General features: G+C 38.9%; 1 protein-coding gene across 2 annotated transcripts in view; it reads right to left on the bottom strand.

Annotated features, from left to right (window-relative positions):
* MOCOS (molybdenum cofactor sulfurase) overlaps positions 1–17347 on the bottom strand; it is a 217450-nt gene that overhangs the window by 117915 nt on the left and 82188 nt on the right. For both annotated transcript variants that reach the window (XM_064659925.1, XM_064659930.1), the window contains one exon: positions 8296–8934. In XM_064659925.1, the coding sequence (XP_064515995.1) occupies positions 8296–8934 (639 nt within the window). The remainder of the gene's footprint in view (positions 1–8295; positions 8935–17347) is intronic.

The following is a 17347-nucleotide window of genomic DNA, read 5'->3' as shown; positions in this document are numbered from 1 at the left end:
CATGGTCATTTCCTTCCCTGACGACCTTCTTACCACTCATTCCACTGTTTGGGCAGCACAGCTACTAGAGGACAAGGAAGGAACATGGAAACACACACATACCCACACACACATCCTCCCTTCCCAGCCCTCCCCAAAAGGTTAGAGAAAGCAATAATTGCTTTCCTGGGGAAGGAGGGAAGATGTGAGTAGGATTTCTCCCTTTTTGGGAGGTTCTGAAGACAGAATAAGGATATCCTCTGTGCAGGACCAGGTCTGCAGGCAGCATATGTTGCTTTCTGCACATCTCAGGCTGCATTATGTAAACCCAGACCAAACTCACTCTAAAGGAGCCAATAAAGCTTCAGCAGCCAACTCAGAACAATTTCAGCATTGCTGTGGAGAGTATTTAAAACACATACACACACACGCCAGAGGATTCAGAGCACACTAAAAGTAGGTTAAAATAATGTTAAATATCTAAATTGACCCCCTGATACTAGTTACAGCTCTTCCATATGCCTGCCTTAGCACATGCTTTTGTCTCAAAGACTTCAGAAGTCAAACAAAGAGCATTATACTAATTATATACTATACCGTAGAGTATTTACAGCAATTCCAGTTACTAAGAACTGCCTGAGGTAAAATGAGAGAGCAAAAGCTTTAAGTCCTGTGCTTTAAAGTAAATCAATTCCCTAACATTAACTGAACAGGACTTGTATATTGTAAATACAGTCTGGGTCAAAAAGCCAGCCTCACCTTTTTACATCCAATATCAAGATACTCCAAGTACACAGTACAAATGGTAAATAAAAAAAATGTGATTTTTATGCCAAACAAGTTGCCATTATTTTTCCTCATATGTCAAACAGGCTAATCAATCACACATGTAAAATCTACAAAGCGCAATCAAAAATGTACCATAAATTTCTCAGCAGAAGACTAATTCTATAGAATCACAATAGCTGGTTCTAGAAATTCACAAAACCTTTTAGAGAAGTCTTAGGGAAAAGGCTGGGAAAAGGTTTGATTCTAAACTTGAGCACAAGAACTCCCTCGGGTAAAACTATGTCATGACAACTTTTTAGCCACAATGACTGCAAAGATATGTCCCAGTTCAAGCAAAATTTTTACTCTATTTGATCAAGGGCAAAATCAAATCTTGGTATAGAGCAAATCTTTGTTTTATACCAAGAAAGAATTACTTTCATTCTTGCTAGCATCTCAAACACTTTATATTTTAAGAAAAATGCATTTTATAATGAGATCCACATTTCTCTTTTTACAAAATGAATGCATTGTAGCTCTCTAGAAGTTTATAAGGTTTTTAAGGTTTATTTAATAAATTAATAATTTGGTTCCAGCCATATACTGGGATGGAGTTTCCTAACAATAGAGACTGGTGCTTGATGTGATTTACATGAGCCTCTTTGCACTGGGCATGTGGCTAACATTAGGCTCATGATTACTACTGGCTTTCAGTAAGACGTGAACAATGAAAGAAGAAACATGGTTAGTTTGGTTCCTACTTCCAAGTAAGAGAATCCACAGTACAGTTAAAAAATTCTTTGCATTTCTATTTTTTATTAATTTTGTTTTGCTGAACATTTCAAAAAAGCATGCAAAATCCACTGCCTCTCCTACCTGAGGAAAATATCTTCCTCTGTATTCATTTCCTTACTGCAGATTGCAGTTTAGCACAAAGACACTCCAGGAGTGTACAAATAAATACAGGTGGAGTTGGCTAACAGAAGCCACCTCTGCCAATTGTATTGCCTCTTCAATGTTTTACCTGTATTACTGCTTTTCTTCGGGTGACTGCCCACTAATCCAACTTAGCAAACGTGTTTTTAAGTGGCTGGTTGCACTCTACAAGCATTTATCAGAGGCACTGCTTTCAGTTTATCCCAGAGTCAGCATTTAAGGTGAATCATGGTGAATCAAGATCAAAAGTGATACCCTCAGGATACTGTTTGGGTCTCTGGTGTACAATTTTCAGTTTATTATGACTATGCTGAGTTTTTGGGGAATTGGACAACTTCAGTATTAAAAATAAAAAGCTTTCTTTTGCATCAAACACTGAAGAAGCTGGCTGGCTGGCAGCAAAACATATCAAATGTCAACTGCTACCTTGGATGTGTTGAGAGGTAATAAGACAGACTGCACGAAGCTTTCCAGCAGATACTTCCAGTTCAGCAGAAAAGAAAAAGAAAAACGGGTTACTTGAACCTTCTTATAGTTACTCAGAAAGGGAAAAAGCCCCCTTTTATTTTTTCACAGCTCTTGTTTTGAAAAACAGTTGTAAAAGTTGTCAGAATTAAGTTTTATCAGTTAAATGAAAGGATTTTGTCTGCCTTTCAGAAAGGAAGAGCAGCTGTGTGACGATCCTACACAGTCCTCCTTAATGACCTCTGTCCTTTCATCTCTGCAGAACGCAGTGGCACTGGGGGCTGAGGGGAAGGAGGAGATTTGTTCACCCTCTTCTTCCCTGTTCAAGCTTACAAGTCTCTGTCAGTGGCTGCAACAGCTCTGTAAGGTGCAGAAGGTAGTCTCACGGTGCAAACACCTATTAGAAATTAGATGAAGACCCCTGTCACTTCCCAAGTATCTTGTCTGAAAGTCATCACTGCTGTTTGAAAGGGTGTTTGTTCAGGAATTTTACAGATTTGGAAATTCCCCCATAAGTGGTCCTGTTTGGAGATCTCTAAACATCATAAAAATGTGGAAGCAGCATAAAAAAATGCCTGAAAAAATGTACTAGTAGATAGGTTAATATTTAAGTCCACCTATGACATTAAAGTAATCATGGACAGGCAGAGTCCTTGTGTGTGGAGCCAATGGGTATATGCTAGACTACCGGGGGAGCTTTTACATAAAGACTGTGCTCTTCTAAACACAATTCAGACCCTAGGTGGTTTCTATGCACTATGAAGAGCTTCTACGGAACAAACCAGCACCTGTCACTATATTCTTTCTATGCTGACAGAAACAGTCAATCGTGCTAAATAGGCAACTTCAACCAAAGATCAGCTTTTTTGCCAAAGGATTCTTGAGCTGCTCCATATCCACCACCCAGCCTCAGGATTTTGTCTCAACTCTCGATTTTGTCTTGGGATCCTAGTATTCATCCTTACCTTTCTGCCTCCATTTCCCACTCCTTCCTTCCTTTCCCTTCCCTGCACCAGGCACAAACTCAGCATGCAACTGAGAATCTAAACCGTGTCACTAAACACATACCTGCACAAGCATGTGCAGAGTTGTCCCAGTCATTTCTAGCTACAGCGTCAAGAATAAAGAAACCTGCTTTGGTTAAGTACAATGCACATAGACTACAAAAGTGTGGGTGTTGCTTTGTGACTGTCAAATCATTCAAGAAGCAGAGGCAAGAGCCACTAAAACTCATCAGGGACAAAGTCATGCCATCTGGATTTCCAAAGCTTTTGAAAATGCATTTGGAAATGAAAAACACACAACAGCTAATGCACTAGATATTTCACGCTGGTAGTCTAAGATGCAGATATCCAATTTACAGATAACACAACAGCTCCTTTTCCCTTAGTCATAAATTCTGGGATGATCAGATTTTGAACAGCACTCCCAGTTACAAAAGAAAAATAGGACAGATGATGAATATTTTATCGCTGAATTCTTGCTATACATAATCATATTATTTTATTATCTCATGCTGTGCAGAAAAAAAACCATGGGAAATGAGGTTAGATTTGTGAATGATAATAATAATTTGTCAAGCTGTTTGATATAAGGATGAAAATACAATAAACATGATTTTAAAGGTTGAGATAGGAAGACTGGCTACTGACATGAAATGGGAAAATGTGGAAGTGATTTAAGGGTAATAAAGAAATGTAAAAGAGACTGTGATACAATAATTTATACAGCAGGAATCACAAAATAAAGCACAAGAAACACTAGCAAAAGCTGTATCCATTAAGAAAAAAGGTAACCATTTTGACATCCCGGGAAGGAAAGAGGAATAAACAACTTCTCATTACATATCTCCACTCAAGTTTCACCTTGACTTAGAACAAGTTATTTCCTTAGTACATTGCTCTTAGATTATGTGTGAACAGGAAACACCTTCTGCTAATGGTACTCAGATACAGATATCCAAATCCGCTTTTCCAATGACATTTGCTAGAATTCAGGTTTCTTACGAATTACCACATGAAATTACATGTTTCAGTGTATTCAATCTGAATGTTAAATACATAGTGTAAACAAGCTTTTTTTTTTTTTTAATTAAGAATAAAACCTTCTGGAATCACAAAGAAATGCCTGAAGAGAGAATGCAGATGGAGCTCAGAAGAGGTGCACAAAATCAATTACAGAAGCTGCAAAGGACCCCATGGAATCTCAAATCCCACCTCCTGCCTAAAGCATGTCCATCCAGTTGGAGCAGTTGCTCAGGTTCTTCTCCAGTTGTGTTTGAACACCTCCAAGGACGGAGGCTCCTTACTCCAATTTGACAAGGATAAAACCTGATTAGAGTTGCTGTTTATATGAGAAATAATGACCCAAGTGTTTCAGTCACTAGCAAAGAAATGGAAACATGGCCCTCAGATAAGGTAATCGTATTGTCTTTGGCCACGGTGACCTGGCATTTCATTTGAAGTGTAGTAGTCCAGTTCCTAACTTCTCTGTATTTTATTATCAGGAAAACATTTGAAAAAACATAATAAAGCAAACCCATAGCAGCTGAAAAAAAAAAGTATTGGATGATATAGCTTGGAGCACATTGACTGAGAATGTCAATACAACACATTTTTTTTTTTTTCAAGAAAGTGAAAAAAAAAAGGTCATTCCTAACTTACCTTGAAAACTTCAATCCTCTCCAGTTCTCTAGGGATTATGGACAGCATCAGTGATGCTCTAAACATGAACTTTTAAATATTAGGGTTTCAAATAACAACCAAAGGATTAGATGAGGTCAAACATAAATATTGACCTATGAACAATAACTCAGTCCGCCTGTGTGACACTTCGGTATCTAACAGGAACTAGTATCCAGCTGTCAGATTTGATTATTTTAGTTAGTATCCCTCATACCAAGATTAGACACTCTGTACCCAGCCTGACTTAGAAATCAAATTCTTTTGTTTATAACTCTGTAGTAGAAGGTTAAAGCAGGCCCTTCTTCTGATTCAGTAAAGAAAGCCCTTGAAGCAGTATGAGCCTCAAATTCCTGAAAGGTTTATAATTGATCAACCTCTGAAAACTTTTGACAAAGATACCAGAGACAGAGTACCCCTCAAGGTTCCCACATTGTTAATTAAAAAAAGTGTAAAAGCAGAATTCAGATCTAAACCACATTTCAGATATTTTTATCTGCTATGCAATCTTAGGAGTTGTGTATCACTTTTCTGTAGAAAAGCTGCTCAGAAATTAGAGCTGCCCAGATCAGATTAAAGCTGGTTTCCTCTTTGGCTTGCAGGTGATCCAGGAGCACCCCGGGATCCCATGATTTCTGTGCTCCTTCATCCTGACTTTCAGTGAGTGCTGCACTTCAAAGACTTTTTGGTTTGAAAAATCAGAAACAGAGGTCAGAATGCTGATGTTTCTCTGCTGTTTTTATTTCTAAATTAAAATATTAACTGGACATCATCTGTGCCAACATGCAATTCTGAAATGATGCATGGCCTTCACATGGCAAGAGCCACCTGAACACGGCCAGCCTCTGCATTTACCAGTCCAGGACCAAAATGCCACAGCAGCATTAAGAACACACACCTAGAAGAGGTGCAAAACACGAAGTGTCATTTTGCATTACTACATATGCAGTGAAAGGTCAGACATTTACATCTTGGGAGATGCAGGACATTGTGCTTCTGAATACACATCCATAAACAACTGAAAGGAGATTATATATACATATATTCAATACTTGTTTGAATACTATGGGATAAAGCCCTGGAAGGAAGAGGGGCCCAAGAGAGCTGGTTAAGATTCAAGGGTCACTTACTCCAAGCCTAGGAGCAATGCATCTCAACAAAGAGGAATTCAGATAAAAATTCCAGGAGACCTGTATGGATGAACAAAGAGCCTCTGGACAAAATCAAACATAGAAAGGAAACCTACAGCGGCTGGAGGCAAGAACAGGTAGCCTGAAAGGAATACAGAGAGATTGTCTGAACTGCTAGGGATCAGGTTAGGAAAGCCAAAGCCCTGATAGAATTAAATCCAGATAGGGACATCAAAGGCAACAGCAAAAGCTGTTGTAGGCACATCAGTAGTAAAAGGAAGACTAGGGAAAATGCGGGCTCTCTCCAGAAGGAAACATGACACCTGGTTACTCGGCATATGGAGAAGGCCGAAGCACTTGATGAATTTTTTGCCTCTGTCTTTGCTGGCAAGTGCTCCAGCCACACCACCCAAGTCACAGAAGGCAGGGACTGTGGTAGGAAAAGATCAGGTTTGAGACCATCTAAGGAACCTGAAGGTCCACAAGTCCATGGGACCTGACAAGATGTATCTGTGGGTCCTGAGGGAACTGGCTAAAGGTGCCTTCCATTGTATTTGAGAAGTTGCGGCAGTTCAGTGGAGTTCCCACTGAATGGAACCCCCATTTTTAAAAAGGGAAAAAAAGACCTGGGGAACTACACACTGTTCAGTCTTACCTTGGTGTCCAGCAAGATCACGGAGCAGATTCTCCTGGAAATTATGAGCAGCTGACACACTAAAGGGAAGGGATGCCATCCAGACGGACCTTGACAGACTTGAGAGGTAGCCCCTTGCAGACCTCATGAAGTTCAATAAAGACAAGTAAAAGGTCCTGCACATGGGTCAGGGCAATCCCAAACACAAATACAGGTGGTGGAGAATGGATTTAGAGCAGCCCTGGGGAGAAGAATTTGGACATGTTGGTTTATAAGAAGCTCAACATGACCCAGCAATGTGTGCTTGAAGCTCAAAAGCCAACCATGTCCTGGGTTTCATCAAAAAAAGAATGGCCAGAAGGTCAAAGGAGGTGGTTCTACTTCACTCTCATGAGACCCCACCTGGAGTAATGCATCCAGCTCTGGGGCCCCCAACATGGGAAGCACATGGAGCATTCGAGTGAGTCCAGAAGAGGGTTATGAAGATGCTCAGAGGGTTGGAGTACCTCTCCTACAAAGACAGTCTGAGAGAGTTGTGGTTGTTTAGCTTGGAGGAGAGTTGTGGTTGTTTAGCTTGGAGAAGAGAAGGCTCAGGGGAGACCTTACAGCAGCCTAACAGTACCTGAAGGAGGCCTACAAGAGAACTACAGAGGAACTTTTTACAAGGGCATGCAGTGACAGGACCAGAAGCAATGACTTCAAACTGGAAGAGGACAGGTTTAGATTAGATGTAAAGAAGAATGTTTTTGCTGTGATGGTGGTGAGGCACTGGAAAAGGCTGCCCAGAGAAGTTGTAGATGCCCCATCCCTGGAAGTGTTCAAGGCCGGATTGGATGGGGCTCTGAGTAACCTGTTGTAGTGGAAGATGTCCCTGCCCATGGCAGGGGTTTGGAACTAGATGATCTTTAAAGTCCCTTCCAATCCAAACTGTTCTATGATTCTGTGATTAAATGCCATTTTTTTGTGCAGATGTGAGACAGGAAGGAAGACCCTTTACTGCATTTATGTAAGTTGTTGCTGGCACGAAGGAGAGAGGCAGAGAGACCAAACATCACTATGAATGGTACTTCATGGTGTTAAGGGACTGGGGAAGCTTATTCATTGCCCTGCATTTTCTTATGTGTATATGTTCGACCCTCTGTAGGTGTCCTTTATTTTCTGTTGGAGAGTTTTGCTGTTTCTTCAGAACCTCATTCAGGGAATAAGAGCACCACAAATATCTGTTATATGTAACAACACTGCACATGTTATTCTGATAATGTTTCTCTTGAGAGTAAAGCATGCCACCTTTCCAGTGAAATAAATAGTCCTTACTTTGCAGTTTCACTGAGGGTCGTTACACTACTTGATCAACCTTGGCCTGGCTGCTTTGGATGCAGTGTTTCAAAAACAAATCAAAGTTCCACTGAGGTGTCTTAAATACCAACTAAAAAATGCATGGACTGACCTTTATGTCAGTGAATGAAGTCTTATATTTTTACAAGTTGTGACAAACTAGATCAGGAGAAGAAGGCAGATATTTCAGATGATGTTCTTTAGACAGGAAAGAAGAATACTAAGACAAACTGAATGAGATGTGAAATACCTATCCAATTTCATAAAAAGCACAGGCATCACAGTCCAGTGCATACACCAAGCCTAAGACATTTGTCTGATGCAAACAGTATCAGCAAAAAATCTGTTTTGTTAAACAAAGCCTTACCTTTCTGCTATCGATTTCCTTGGGAAATAAAAATCCTCTCCTGCAAGGTAGGCAGCTGCAGTTCCACCTCCGAAATAGGTTTTCCTCAAGAGGGGAGCAATCCGGTTGTTTACCAATAATGCTCCTAAACCAGTTGGGAATCCAAAGATCTTATAGAATGAGATGGGAATAAAGTCAGCTTGATGAACTCCCAGGTCTAATGGAGAACTGCTCACGTATGAAGCTGCATCTAGTAGAATAAACCACTTCCCTGGTGTTTTGATGGGGCAGAGTTTTCCAGATTTTATGTCCTGTATCCATGAAAGGGGATATTTGGTACCAGAAAAATTGCTCTGAGCTGGATAGGAGAAAAGATGAGGTGTCGTGCAGTTTTGTTCTTCAGCTGGTAACCTGCTTTCCGCTAACGAGATTTCTTGTGGTGTTATTGGAACAGACAAGACATTCATTGATGCAGTTATCCCCCTCATACCCACCACAGATGTATGGCTGTCAGTTAAGTAACAAAATCGACTGCTGGGTTGCTTTGTGCCTTCAGGTATCCAAGGGAACGATTCTGCTATCAGTTTAAGCGCAGCTGTGCATCCAGATGTGAAAATGATGGTGTAATCCTCAGAAGTAGTGTGAAAGTGTTGCAATATTCTGAAAAATGAAAAAATAAAAAGATCCATTTATTTTCTGATTTTTCTCTTTTATTGCTGTGTGATATATTTTGGTTTTCCTCAGCATAAAGTCTTCTACTCTGACACCCGATATGAATAGAAGTAGACACTTTTTGTCAAATAGCACAATAAACTTCAAAAGGAGAACCCAAATCATTTTGCCCACAAGAGACTCTTTCTAATGCTACAGTGAACGTGGCCGTGTTCTTAAGGATAGAAGCCAATTCTGCCTGGTCCAGAGTGGCCAGTCTGGTCTCTTAGTTGGATCAGAATCAAGCCTGCATATAGTTAAAATTACACTGTCCTTGAGAGAGACCTGTTCTATTTGCAAACTATTAGGGTTTTCAGTTTATCAAATATTTAGAGCAGACAGAATATGTTTCAGTTAAAATAATCTACTTAAATAGCGGGCATCGAAATTAAGGGTCACAGGAAACCTTAGCATACAGCTTTGCTCCTTGCTTATGCTATTAACAACAGAAAAAGAAGGCAGCAAGAGGCAACATAACACTTTTCATGTGCCTTATGCACATAAGGCTGTAATCTCTGTAGTCCACAAAGATAGCTCAAGCCAGAAGCAACTAATGTCTTCCAATGAGCCAGACTATGAAAAGCAAACTGCTCTCTTGAGTCATGTCTACGCTATACATTTTTTGATGTCTGAACAGCACCTTGTTGGCTCTAAACTACCTTTTGTGAACACCATCTAATGCACCTTTTGGTACCCATGCTAGATCATGCATCTGTTAGTGTTTTGCAGTGTGCAAGATGAGTCTTTTCAGAGGCTGAGGAAGAGCTTCAATTCAGTCACCTTTCTTAACTTTTTTCACCTGATGAACTTTCTCTGAATTAACATTTAAAAAAAATAGGAAATGTAACAAACATCTGAGAGACATCAGTTTCAGTGCATGGAGCAGAGCAAACAAAATTGAACCAGAGCATACACGCGGCAGCTCAGAAATGCTCTCCAAGCAGCTGGCATTCTGCTCTGTGTAATTCCAAGGTACAGACCAGCATTTGGAGAGTCTGTGAACTCTGGTTTCTAATGTGTAGCATTAAAAGTTTGCATGTTTTATGTAACAGGTTATTCCCTTACTAGAACAGACAGAAACGGAAGACACAGGTGCATTTAAATGTAAGTTGTACAAAAGGTTATGTGACAAATTCAAGCTAAGAATCCTGAAACATAGGACAGCAGTGACATTCCTTAAAATTTTAGAGATTTTTAAGAAATTTTAACATTTTCAGACTGTATCCAGTCTGAAACACAAATGCTACAGGCAAAGAGTGTCAGAGCTGGGTGGTGGGTGCAGCAGTCAAATACTAAACACTAGAAGAGAACCAATTGTAACGACTTTGACTATTTGCACCAAAAAAACACCCTGTAAAGGCCCACTGAAATGATATTATTAGTACTTTTTTTGGTTGAAGAAGACTGTTATGGTTCTGGGAAGTACAGAATGCAACAGATGGATTCCAAGGCCCAAATGAGACTTGACTTTCTACAGAACTTACATTTTTGAAAACTGATGCAAATGGTATTTTATGTCTTCTGGAAATTAAGAAAGAATTGCAGCTTTTACGAAGGAGCAGGTCATGGATTTATGTTTTAGACATTCTGAGAAACCATTTGAAAGAATTCATAAGGATCTTTCTGAAACAGACCTGCCACCGGACAGTTGCTATAAGCATTCACAGCTCCAGACATAATTTTTAAAATTGTGTTCATAGAAACCAAAGCTTTCCATTAGATTTTAGAAACCCTCTTAGGGATAAAGACAGGAATGATCACAGAAGTTTTGGCATCGGGTATCAAACTTGACAGCCTGCCCTATTCATCCCTGTGACCTGCTTTCTCTGGTCACTGAACCACTCCCCCTTTCCCAGCAGCGAGCTGTACAGCCTTTCCCTCCACCACTTGCACTACAGTTTGAAGCACGTGTATGTGACTGAAGGAATCTGAAACCCTCAACCCAAGCAGTGGCCTCTGTTGAGGACAAGCTAGCTGTAGGGTTACCTTTTCATAAGAGCAAGCTGACAACAGCAGTAACAAAAGGTACACTGAAGACTATTATCAAGTCTGCTCCTCTTTTAGTCTCTACGACTTCTCTGCTCTCCTCCACAGTCAGCCTCCCTGTGGCACACAGGCTCAGTGGGAGGCAAGACACACCTAGGTGAAATGCCAAATTTTGCTCAAGAATAACAACCTACAGTTCTCCATAGGAATTGTACACACTTACCACAGCACTTAATTTGACCAAAAGGTACTGTAAAATGACTACAGATGCGATGCAGGAATGGGATTTAATAATGGCATGCTGTTGCCCAACCAGGAATATCAGAGCCAGTGAGTACTTTCATCAAACATTTTCACAGTTTTACAAGACAATAAATACTATTTTGGGTTGGTTAGGCTCACAAATAGTGACAGCTCTGTTTAAGTCATAATTGAGCTTATTGATATTGATATTCTAACTATATTTAGTTTTAATTATTTCAAATTCAGAAATAGCTGAACAGTTCTGAAATAAAATACATGACACAACACTCATGTATTTCTCTATTTAGCTCAGTACCAGAAATTGGCTTTCACATGAAAAAAATCAAGCTTTAGGGTTAAATTTTCAAAAGAGTCCCAAAAAATTAGAGCCTTTTTTTTCCCCAAAGGCATTTAAGTTCCTAGAGCTAGATAAACAACCAAGTTATATTTCTAATTGACTTAGATAGGAAATAGATTCTTTTGTGACTCAAATTAGGTACTTATTGTATTTTGGGTCTCCAAATGCCTTATAAAATTGCTATGACTCCAATACTTGCAAAAAAGGTGGGATTTTTAAAGTCAGATTCACATTTTGACTGAACTGTTTCTAACCTCAAAAAAAAGAAAATAAATAGATAAAGCAATAGCAACTGAGTTCAGGGAATTTCCTTCTCCAGAATGGCATCTGATGTGCGGAGCAGAAAAGCTGCAAGCACCTCAGAATAAAGTTTATAAAATGAATACCACAAACTCCTGAACTAGAGCAGCACCGCCATGATAAAATCAGAGTACTTAGGGATAGAGAACTGCAATACGTCTCAATGACTTTTGCAGTCCACTGTACGACATCCTCTGTTTTGACATGAATATTGGGAAGCACTGGCTATTACACACAGAATTCCTAATGCTGTCTGTCTGCATGTAAAACATACCCCATTACAGTGAAATGCAGTTACGCTCCAGCAAGATTTATAGCCACATATAAGGTCGTTGTTGGCAATAGGACTAAAGACTTGTGGTAGAAAACTGATAACTTGATCTGCTATAGCTCACAGCTGCAAACAGAAGCAGCATTTTATAGTATTACAAATTTCCACTTTTCACAAAGGACTCTTCGGAAGAAACGACTAAGAGGGTAATTGTTTCATTAAACATATTGATACAACTGTGCCTTCATTTGGAAGACGGCAGAAAGGCTGAGAAACTTGACCCAGTACCTTTCTTTCAGGCTGGCAAGGTGGGGGAGGAAGCTGCACACTCCATCTTTGCAGAACACTGAAGACCCACCATGACTGGCCACCTCTTCTCCTTCTCTTCTCACCTCCCCAGGAGCTTACAGATCACACATAGACCATGAAGCCTGTCCAGAGAGAAGGGACTGAAAATGCCCCCACTTGGCCGCAATTCCCCATGAATGCTTATATTCTGAGACCTCTCTGTTAGCTGGTGTTTAATAATTTTAAAAAGTTGCCATAAGACTTGTATCTTTATGACAACAATTGAGCCAAAATGCCTTTCCACTCTGAAGTGGAAGGGAAAGTCAATTATTTTGAACCTAGCCAAGGCTGCTGCCTCATTTTATATATTTAGTACACACATAATTAATAATTTCTTTATATTTAAAGATTTCTGTAATCAAGCCATATATTTTGAGGGAGGAGTCATATTATCTAACTTACCTAATCCAACAGCCTGAATTAATAGTTTAATTAGAACTATCACTCCACAGTGCCACTGGCAGCTCTGCAGAAGGTGAAGGCTACTATTTGTTCAGCTGTCTTAGGGAAACTATTAGATGAAAGGGATGCCCTCCAAAGCTGCTGCCTGGCTGCCATTACCTCGTACAAGAAACCCCATGTTCCTCCTTATCCCCAGATCTTTGTAGCTTTCAGCAGCAGATCAGTAGCAGTGCTCCCAGAAACATAGGCATGTCCATACTATACCATCTCCATTACAGTCTCCAGAAATTGAGTTGATTGAAATGGTTTTTCTTTCATGCTGCTAGACTTCAAATACTTATAAAATATGTTTTATATCAATTTCTCTCTATTTAAATCTACCATTTTGCAAACAGTTCTAAAAAGCTGAAGAGCAACTTATATTGCTAGGTTTGTTGCCCTCCACACTTTAATTCCAATTGGTGCAAGCATTTCAATTTCTAGTTGGCAAAATCAAAATATGACCAAGGAGTTTGTGGTTTACATGTTTTATATTTGTATTCACATTTTTATTTAGACTCTGTATGAGTTTTCATAAATATTGCCAGTACAATGATTTTCTAGTTAGTAGCTGATCTATCTAAAAAAACCCTTACGAAAATGTAAATATTGTCATTGTAATGAGGGATTCAGATTTGAAGACAGAAGCATAGTTATCTACAGTTATTCAATGGTACAAGTTTAGGTAGCACTTTATAAAGGAAACTCTTCAGTTGCACATATACATCTAAAAAATATTTTTCATTATAATATTTTTCCAGTGTCATGCTACCCAGAAGCACAAATACATTTTGGACTTGTATTGAGAGATGTTTACCTTGGGCATCAGAAATTTCATCACATTGTTTTGTGCTCTATAGAAACACTGAAAAGATGTAATTATGTTGTTGTTTAATTAATAGGTTTTATGATAATGACAATTTAAAAAATTACTTCTGAGACAGAAAATATTTTGTTTTGTTTTTTTTTTAATTTAAATTTCATAACTGGCATTTTAATCCTTTCTGCACCCAAGTGTAAGTGACAAGTATAGACAGTGGCTGCATCTACATTTCTGGATAAGAGCATTTTAAACTTACCCATTTATTAATTAAGGGTCACCACCAGCTATCAGAACAGTCAATTGAAAAACTCCCACCAACTGTAGCAAGGGCTCCTAGGGTCTTGTAAACTGTTGTGGCTATTACAGGCAGCAGAACCCGCACTGTGATTTAAGCTTAACTTCATGTGCAGCAGCAGTTCTTCTGCACATGTTTTTCTCTCTATGTATATGGAGAAAAAAAGGAACAGAAGATGTGGCTATCCTCATTCAAGCCAATGCAGAAGGATACCATAAAAAAGGATACACTTCTTAACACAAACCCCAAATTTCTTTAACTTCTGTTGCTGACAGAAGTGACAGCTTACAGCTACATACGAGGGAATGCTCTGGTTTAACAAACTAAAAAGATAAGCCTTCTCGGTAGGAGATGTCTTATACCTTATTTTGTAAAGACAAGGTCTATTCAATCCAGTATGTCACAGCAGAAAGTTATATTCTCATTGTCAATTTGCAATCCAAACAATAGCTAACTGAAATCTATAAATATTTTAAAGAATCAAATATATTTAAGCATGAAAAAAATCTACCAAATCTGTCTTCCTCCAGCAAAACATTAATTTAATGAAAAAAGCCCTTGTACAGTTTTAGTTTTGGAGTTTTTCTTTTTCTTTTCTTGAAGAAATGTTTTCACCAGAAATCTATACCATATCATCTCTGCAACCTGTGCAGCTAATCCAGTGGGGATCCACCAAATTGAAGGATTTGCCCATGGATTAATACCTGCATGAGGAAGAGCACTGGGATAAATAATCCTTATAGTTCTCTCTCAAAGTTTCCTCAGTCAGTCCACTTTTTTGCTTCAGTTTCCTTTCTCATAGTGACAATGCATAAATTTAAACCTTTCAGAGCACATGTTAACTGTGAAATAGCTGCACACCACTCTATTTATCCTTGCTAGTTACAGACACATAAACTTCTTTTCTGACCATTTTACTTGAAAGGCACTCAATATGAACCTGTTTTTTTCTCACTGCTGCTTGCATAAGAGTGATTAAGATCTCGCCCACTGACATGACTGTTGTTTATTTGCTCCGTGGATGCAAATTAAATAATTAGCTGGAATGCACCTCATAAGCTACACTTGGCATAGGTAGGTGATGGAAAAATCCCCCCTTTCTATTTGAAAGTATTACTTCCTCCAGGCATTCATGCTTAGCCATCTGAATTGAAGCATTTTAATCCCTTACATTTATTCTCCTCTCCAGTTCTCTGGAGACACTGTAGAAATACCCGTTTGCTTACAGAGTCACAGACGGTACCAAAAAAAAAACCCTCTCCAATTCTCTAAAGCTATCAGCACAGCAGAATGCCTGGAGTTTCTCCCACATAACAGCTTTAGAAGAGCAGGAGCTCTTTAATGGCCACAAAATTATTTTCTATAGGAAAAAATGCCTTGATGAACAAAGCTTATGAGAAGCACACACCCTGATTGAGAGGCATTGACCCTCATTACCCATTACAAAGTGCACATCCAGAAGGTGTTCAGTGTCACACCCAGCACACTGAGAAACTACAAATAAGCGTGGTATTATGGCACCACATATAATCAGAAGAGCAAAGCAGTTGGAAGGACTCATAAAATCTACAGGCTACCTGTTGGTACAGTTTGTTCTAGCACACAACTATAACTCCTCTTACCGACAGAAGCCTCTAACACCTATAACTTTCTAGATGTGGCAGAAACCCCATGGTAACTGTTTTCTTTGAAATTAAATGTTATTTTTCTGTGTAGAGAGGGAAGACCAATAGCTACATGGTTTTAAAACCACTTTGTGGATATTTTTTCTAAGATCAGCGAGATCTGTTTACTCCAGTTCTTGAACAACTGCCAAAGATTTGTAAAAACACCCATGAAACCTAGTATTTTCAATAATTAGGACACAAATGGCTCTGCAAATTTATACCATAGGTTCTTCAAATGAAAATTCACCACTTGCTACTGAAGTCAACCAGGAAGGAAATGGAAAAAATAACCCATATTTTAGGCAACCGTTTCAGGTGGACTAGCCATAAACAAATAACTCATGAACAAATCATTCCAACCACATTTGCACAAACTAATTACCAAATAGAAAAACTACAAATTAATATGAATCAGTATCATTAATGTATTAGAATTCAAACTATTTCTGTAGCAAATCTTAGGAGTCACTATGAGGAAACAAAGATATAACCAAACATTTTGTAGATTTTGTACATGGCCTAGCATGTCACCTCAGTTGCTCTCTAGGCAACTTCAGCATGAGATGTTTCAATACAGTATTTTCTTCATAAGTTAACTTATGAAGTTAACATATGTTCATAAGTTAACATAACCAAACAACTAAGGTCACTGTATTTTCCCTTTCCAAACTTTTCATACTTAGCACAGTTCGTAAATTTTATATTTAGGCATCCCCTGAGCAGAAACAAAATTCTCTTCAACAAAAAAGAATGCAACAAAATTCTCTTTGATGGTGAACACTCGAGACAGCACAGTGCCAGTCAGAGGTATCATTTCTACCATTAATAGGCTCAGTATCCTATTGACAGGCTACATTAATAAATTAAAGGGTGTGCGTATGGAAATTCGTATCACTGTAAGACATCTACACTGTGGACATCAGAGCACATCACCTTTTAGAGCCACCCAAAAGCCACACTCTACAGCAAGAAGCTCATCTGACCTAAGCTAGAGATCTACTTCAGGCTGAGATGTCTCACCCCGGACATGTCCAACTTCTTTCACTGTGTGCCAAAGTGCACCATACACAGCCATACTTATCCACCTTAACTTCAGCATTTTTGGAGCACAAACCTTCTTCCCAATCGGACTTAGTAAGTCCTTATCTCTAACCTTCCCACATGCCCTGAGCTCCTGCTGGAGAGACTCAGTGTTGCAGCATCTAATTAATGCTGCTAAGGCCAGCAAGCATCACCGGCATGAGGCCTATCTACCTGCCCCAGAGATATTTGCTGGTAACTGGTCAAAAGTTACTACACATTGCTTGCCAGTTCCTGGAAAGTGAAGCATAACAGCTGGCTATTTTCCAGCAGCATAACAAGTATAAATTTTTAAAGGCTGTTTCAGAAAAAAAAAAATATATATACAAAAGAAAGCACACCTAGGTGTTCTGATGGTTCCATAATCTAAAGTTTTTACAGCGGCTAACCTTAAGTAATATCAGATAAGAAATTAAATATTCTTTAGGATGTTAAAAACTCCTTAAGCTAGCTTTTTTTTTTTCTAAATACCATATAATTGCTTTCAATCTTTTTTAAACATTATTCTTTGTTTAATTTTTATTTAATGGAATTTGTTTCTAGATCAGGT

This window comes from Pseudopipra pipra, chromosome 1 (genome assembly GCF_036250125.1).
Source record: "Pseudopipra pipra isolate bDixPip1 chromosome 1, bDixPip1.hap1, whole genome shotgun sequence".
Lineage (NCBI taxonomy): Eukaryota > Metazoa > Chordata > Aves > Passeriformes > Pipridae > Pseudopipra > Pseudopipra pipra.
This window is presented reverse-complemented; position numbering and strand designations above follow the sequence as displayed.